Below are 7164 nucleotides of genomic sequence, written 5' to 3'. Positions count from 1 at the left end.
ATATATATATATATATATATATATATTATAACGGGTATTTTCGTCCCCGTGCGTTAGCGAGGACGAAGTTCGAAATAAATAATCTGGCCTACCTGCTTTACCTGTTGTTGGGCGCCAGGAGTTTTGCTCCGATCACCTCGATTTCCGGCTACGCCGGTCAGGGACTCTCTTCGTCGGGTGGCGGGCCTAAAGGGTACGACTTAATTATAGAGGAACGAGGAAAGTATTCGGGATTGCTCGCAATTAATTCGCAATTTATTAAAAAATTAATAGAGAAAATTAAATTATAAATTTATTAACAATAAAAGAAAACAATGGGTTAATATTGACAAATCAAGAATATAAACACATGGAACATTAATAACTATAATCGTCGACGCTGTCGTCAATTCGCAGTTCGCAACCCGAACAAGGAAAACAATTCAAAGTCGCCGCAATAATAATAATAAGTTAATCGTAATAATCCACTTGATAATAACTCACTAAATACTAAAAAAAATAATAATGAACCTTCGCTCAGCTAAATTAATGACCAGCGACTCAAAAAAAAAAATCAATCTTCGCTCAAATTAATTAACGGCAATCAATTAACTAAATAAAATAATAATCTTCGCTGAACTCACGTAAATACCATTAAACAAGATAATACAACATCAATCGTTGCATCAATTAAGTTAATTCTAGTAAATTAACAAAAAAAAATTTTAATCTTCGCTAGATTCAGTTAGTAACAATGTATTAACTCAAAGAAATAAATCGAGTCGCTGGCTTTAATTAATGATGATTCATTAAAAATAATAACGACACAAAAAAAAATAAATTTCCGCTTGCTTTAACTAATAACGATTACTTAAATAAGTAAAACTCGATAATCGATGCGCCAAAATTCAATTAAGAATAGCCAAATTAAATTTCAAGATTCAAATAATCTATTCGCCGAATTCAATTAAACCTTAAATAATAAAATTCAATCGTCGAATTTACTCAATAATTAAATTAAATACTTAAGTAAAAAAATTAAATAATCACTCAGTTCTCTGTCACTGAGTCTCACACAGATCAAATTCTATTCTAAGTCCCAAATGCTCCGCTGAGAGTGGGCAACTTACGTCCGATTGCCTGCCTCGGACGCGGCGGCCGTTTCTCAGGTTCTCTCTCCGTAGGCAAACCTCTTACTCAACGTCGGTAAATCGCACGAATCCGAAGCTCGATCAATGGGTAATCGAACTCATCGATTACCCCGGGAGTACAAAATCAACCAGCATAATACTTATAACGAACAATAAAATTTATACATGCGTAAACACAAACAAAAAAAAATATGGCGGTACCTAAATACCTCGTGGGATTATCTCTGCTGACTGACTCAACTTAGCCTTGACGTTTTTACACTATGACTCGACTCGTGTCAAGTACAATTAATAATACATAAATTAATTATTTAATGAACCCAATCCAACTGGTTAATTAACAAATTCGAATCCCACGAGCTACTTCAATTGAGACAAAGCTACTCACCCTGGTCACAGCGTCGACCTGAAGTTATTCCTGGTTGTTTCTGCCACCAAGTTGCTCTCGGCTTCCACGTCGGACTCTTGGATACTGGATTCCTCGGCGAGGATATTGGCTGATTTTTCGGAACCCGGACACGTCGACTAACAATCACACCAAAACACGCGTCGTACTTTATGACGCTTTCGTCGAGGAACTAATTAGCAACAGCTAATTATCTTCGCACTGACTTTATTTTTCGGAAAACCAAAATTAGCACCCTACGTCGTGGCTAATTAAAAAAAATACGTCAATTTCAACGCAAGAATTACTCACGGATTGGTCACAAAATGAATAACAAAAAAAACTAAGTCGTAAAAAACGTGTCTGCACACGGCAAGTCGGAAACGTGGAAGAAGGAAAAAAAAAACATCAGCACATGTCGCATTCTTTTTCCTCTCCCCTCTCTGCTGGGTCCGTCGTTAGCTGTGAACTCCAGAGATGGCGCCGTGCGTCCAGTTTTCCGATATCGACGTTTTGAATGATGTATTGGCCGGTGCATTGGTGCGCTCGACAGCTAGCTTTACCCTTCACGCATGCGTCGATTGCTCACTTCGAGTTCTAATCAGTCCGTCGTTTCGCTCGCTCTCGAGACAGCCATCCTCCCGTTGTTGATGATCTCGCAGGTTACCCACGTCGATGATCCTCGTTGTTTCTCTTCGCGGGTTCGTGGCCGGCGTCGTTAGTAACGTCACAATAGTTAAGTACTTAAATCTAACTTAAAGCTACTTAATTACTAAATCAAATTACATATTATCGCATTAGATTTTGGTTTCGCGCGCAATCGAGCTTCGTTCGAGTTTCTACACGCGAGGGCGACTCGGTCGCGGTGAATCTAACCAATGGGCATAAAATAAAATAAAAAAAAACTCAATTAAAATTTCCTTTAAAATTAAATTCAAAAAGGTAAAATTAGAGAAACAACGCCTTAACAGGTGGCGCTAAAAGCGGCCTGTTACAATATATATATATATATATATATATATATATACAGGGTGTCCCAGAAGTCACGCACTTCCTTGTAGGGATTGAAAGAGAAAATTATTCTGAGACGAAAAGTCCTCAGCCATTTTTTAATCAGAGGCCTAGATAATTGATTATTAATTAATGAAATTAACCAATTGAGTGAAAAGGCAGTGGGTAACGCGAGAGTGAGACGCTAGGGATGCTGCTAGCTTCGCACGTAGTAGACCGAAAGTGGGGATGGACCGACCGTAGACGGCGAACGTACGTGATACTAGATGAATGTGTGAGACTGTACACTAGTGTAGGTGAGCGTTAGTGTGTCAGTAACAATGCGCGTATGAATGTAAGCAAGGATGTTTTTATTAATTGGTTACAGGCACAAAATTTTGTCAAATAAAACGGGAAAAACAGTAGATATTGTTGGGAATTATTAGAGAGATTTTTATTTAAAAAAATCAGTAGCAAGGCTCAGGAAGAGAAACTGGGCCGCAGTTCCAGAAATTTTTTGATGTGAAACATCTATAGCCGCACTTCAAACCGATATCTGTCGTGGTGACGCATGCCGTGGCAACGCATGCCGTGGCGACGCGTCGCCAAGCTATATGATCGTATATATATATATATCTATATATATATATATATATATGGGGTATTCCATGCCAAATCGACCACTTTTGAACTCGACCCCTTTAAATTTTGCTGAAACATTTCCATTCTTTTCTACCCTTTAAAAAACACTTTTGAGAATTTTTTCAAATTTTTTTGGCCAACCCAAAAAAAGTTATGAATTTTTCAAAAAAACGGCTTTTTTATTTTCAAATAGCCATAACTTTTTTAGGCATCTACTTTTGGGGACCTTTTTTTTTTTTAAAATTTTTGTTTTTAAATGAACTTTTTGAAAAAATATATCAGAAAATTAAATATCATCAATTCTTTAAAATAATCGGCTTTTTTTGACCAAAACCGTTATTTTTTGGAAGTTCGACATTTTTTTTTTTTTTTTGTTTCTCAAAAAAAACTTCAATTATTATGACAACTTTTCCCGTCCATCTCGGAGTGGCTCGGATTTTTTTTAAATTTTTTTTATACAATTGAAAAAAAATTGTCAAATTTTGAAAAATGGAAAAAAATTTTTTTTTTCTAAGTTATTTCTATAATAAAATAAATGTAATTTAAATGTTTTGTGGTATAATATCCTTAATTTATAAGCTTATAAAACGATAGTAAATACTAAGCTTATTAATTAATATTGTTAATTTTTAATGATTTTACAAAAACAATATAATAATTTAATCATTAATGTTCTCTCTGGCGTTTTAATATTTTATAAATTCTATGTTCATTAGAGTTTGAGAATTTTTTTACATACAAACAACCATTTTTGTCGGGGATTACACAATGTAGTTGTTGAGTTCCTACAATTGGTTTCGTTTTTGTAAATCTGTCATTCAAGTCGTTCAATGCTGTATTATAGTCTTCTTCTGGAGAAAACTTGACTATGATATTTGGCAAGTTATCCGGATCAGAAGTCCATTCGTAAAGTCCTATAGGTGTTGTTATTTGTTTATCTACCGCAAGCTGGAGACTTGCTCTTGCTGCAAGTCGTTTGAGGATACCACCAATTCCATCACACGGACCTTTGCCATGGGCAGTTGCAAAAAAATGCCATTCAGCAGGAATATCAAAATCATCTTCACGGTAGTACAAATTAACAAAATTTTTAAAGTTTTTAAACTGTTGAGAAGCCCCATCAGAAAAGTAATAAATCTTGTTACAGCGTTCAGGAAGACTTATCACATAATCAGTTATTATTTTGATGAAAACATGAACAGCAACAGCATCGTGATTATTACAGTGTGGAATAATCACTAAACTTCTGTGTTCAAGTTTGTCATTTACTTTATAATAAATAACTACCGGAAAAACTGTCGCCTGATAATTATTCCAGTGAAAACCAGATGCTGCATTTTGTACTACGAACGCATAATTCTCTGCAAAATCACAAATAATGACATATTCATTTGGTTTTAGTGTTTCCTTTAATGTTTTTAAAAACTTAGCTTGTTCTTTTGCAATGAATGAGTGAGGTAGAAGAACTTTCAATTCACTACAAAGGTTTTCAATAAATTCTTCTGTAGGCTGTAAAAAAGTTTCTAAACTGCACCTTGGTTTTGATACCCAACGCTTGTACGGGACATTCTCGCTTTCCTGATTCTCAAAACATGTCAGTAAAATGTTACTCAACTTATCTACCCCTGGACACTTGTTACATCCACCCAAATAACATTTTTCTGTTGGAGTCTCACATATTATCATGTCCAAGCAATCATTATAGTGTTTCAACGACTTTTCTGTATTCCTCGTTAAAGAATGAACATTTGCACTTGAAATAAAAGTGATTGAGTAAACTGAAAATCTAGGCACGTATGATTATTAATAAATTGGATAATTACCAAGCATCATCAACTTAAAGTTTTGATGGATAGTACATACACAGATAGTATGCGTTCCACTTGCTCCTGCTAACACACAATGTTTCGGCCGTAACGAAGCAAATTTCGAAAATCCAACTTTCTCTGCAGGGTTTATTTCACGGAAACATTGGTAAAGTTCTTTTAAATTAGACAGAACAAGCCGTTTTTGGACGTGTACCCGATTACCATCATCATTTCGAACTGAAACAAAGTCTTTCATGCTGGGCATCAAAGCACTATACTCATCATCGTTGTAAAAATTCGCAATTTCCAATAATATTTGATCAGTAATTGTCGTACCTATAAAAAAAATGTTAAGTGAATCAATCTTCAGATGTATTAGAGCCATTGATTTTACGCTATACCTACCTAATTTTGTTTCAGGTGTTGAAAGTATACCTTTTTCTTCAACCAACTTTTTTGCTACTCTTGATAACTGTCTTGATGTATTCATAGTTTTACAAATACGTCTTTCACCCCATTTTTCAGGTAACAAGGTTAAGATTTGTATCTTTAAAGACTTTTCTGTTTCTTTATCATTGAATTTATCGTGCAGCTTTTCAATTAATGAACGAAAATTTTCACCATCGTCATCAATTGATCCTTCGTCAGCAGTTGAGAGCAAAATTTTTTTCAAGCTGTCAGACGTCTGATTTATTTTATTACTCAAAAATTGATAATCATTCAATTTTTTTGAAGGAATTGGCGATTGATTTAATAGTCGCAATGCATCGTTTATACTGGGTAATTGAGTTGCAGCACTAACTTGGGATGCCGAGCTTGATTGTGAATCTTTGGGTTCACTTTTAAACGACAAGGAACCTTAAAAAAAACAATGAATCGTATAGCTGCTAAAAATGCATTCAAGTAATGTTTAAATAATTTAAAAAAAACTTACGGAATGATGAGGACAACGGGAGATCTGTGGCAGTTGTGTTACTATCAGTGTCAGCACCATCACTGTTCTCATTGTTATCACTAGAATCATCTTCATGATCACTTGCATCAACGGTAGTATCATTACTAGTATTTGTTTGTTCCTTTACCAATTTTGAAGCTTTGTTTCGACACGAACTGCATAATAAATAATTATCACTTAATCCCAACGTGACTTTCATGATGTCAGTCGCTGGACGTAAACTTTTTTTTTTTAAATGTGATTCTAAATCAAATGGATTACAACAACGATCGAAAAATATTTTTGATGCCATTATGTCTCGATGAAATTATTCCAATCACTGTAGATGAGTAGAAGTAAGATAATTATCTTTTCAAACAAGGTCAAATCAACTATAACAATAATTATCTTATTTAAAAAATGGAATGACAAATATCTCTCACTACATCACACAAAAGGTTAACAGGTTATGTTTGGATATGAGCGTGATAGCCTTACTTATGAATCAAAACATACTAGCGTATAGTTTTTTAGTATACTGACTATAGATAAGTCCATAATTGTCATACCCTAGATTATCGATATTACTGATATGTTCAAATTTGAATCTTAGCATTTACTATCGTTTTATAAGCTTATAAATTAAGGATATTATACCACAAAACATTTAAATTACATTTATTTTATTATAGAAATAACTTAGAAAAAAAAAATTTTTTTCCATTTTTCAAAATTTGACAATTTTTTTTCAATTGAATAAAAAAATTAAAAATCCGAGCCACTCCGAGATGGACGGGAAAAGTTGTCATATTAATTGAAGTTTTTTTTGAGAAAAAAACTGTCGAACTTCCAAAAATAACGGTTTTGGTCAAAAAGCCGATTATTTTGAAGAATTGATGATATTTAATTTTCTGATATATTTTTCAAAAAGTTCATTTAAAAACAAAAATTTTTAAAAAAAAGGTCCCCAAAAGTAGATGCCTAAAAAGTTATGGCTATTTGAAAATAAAAAGCCGTTTTTGAAAAATTCATAACTTTTTGGGTTGGCCAAAAAATTTGAAAAATTCTCAAAAGTGTTTTTAAAGGGTAGAAAAGAATGGAAATTTTTCAGCAAAATTTAAAGGGGTCGAGTTCAAAAGTGGTCGATTTGGCATGGAATACCCCATACATATATATATATATATATATATATATATATATATATATATATATATATATATATATATATATATATATTAGGGTGGCGTATAGGGATATATATACAGTCTATATGCA

General features: G+C 33.5%; 1 protein-coding gene across 1 annotated transcript; it reads right to left on the bottom strand.

Moving 5' to 3' along the window:
• Positions 1-3686: 3686 nt before the first annotated feature.
• Positions 3687-5246, bottom strand: LOC123265987. The gene is made up of 2 exons (XM_044730002.1): positions 4971-5246; positions 3687-4901 (listed from the first exon to the last, which is right to left on the bottom strand). Exons 1-2 carry the CDS (start codon positions 5218-5220, stop codon positions 3814-3816), a joined length of 1338 nt encoding a protein of 445 aa, XP_044585937.1. The 5' UTR covers positions 5221-5246; the 3' UTR covers positions 3687-3813.
• Between the last annotated feature and the right edge of the window lie 1918 nt (positions 5247-7164).

The sequence above is a fragment of the Cotesia glomerata genome, linkage group LG5 (assembly GCF_020080835.1).
Source record: "Cotesia glomerata isolate CgM1 linkage group LG5, MPM_Cglom_v2.3, whole genome shotgun sequence".
Taxonomy (NCBI): Eukaryota; Metazoa; Arthropoda; class Insecta; order Hymenoptera; family Braconidae; genus Cotesia; species Cotesia glomerata.
The sequence above is the reverse complement of the archived record's forward strand: the minus strand, read 5'-3'. Positions and strand labels throughout refer to the sequence as shown.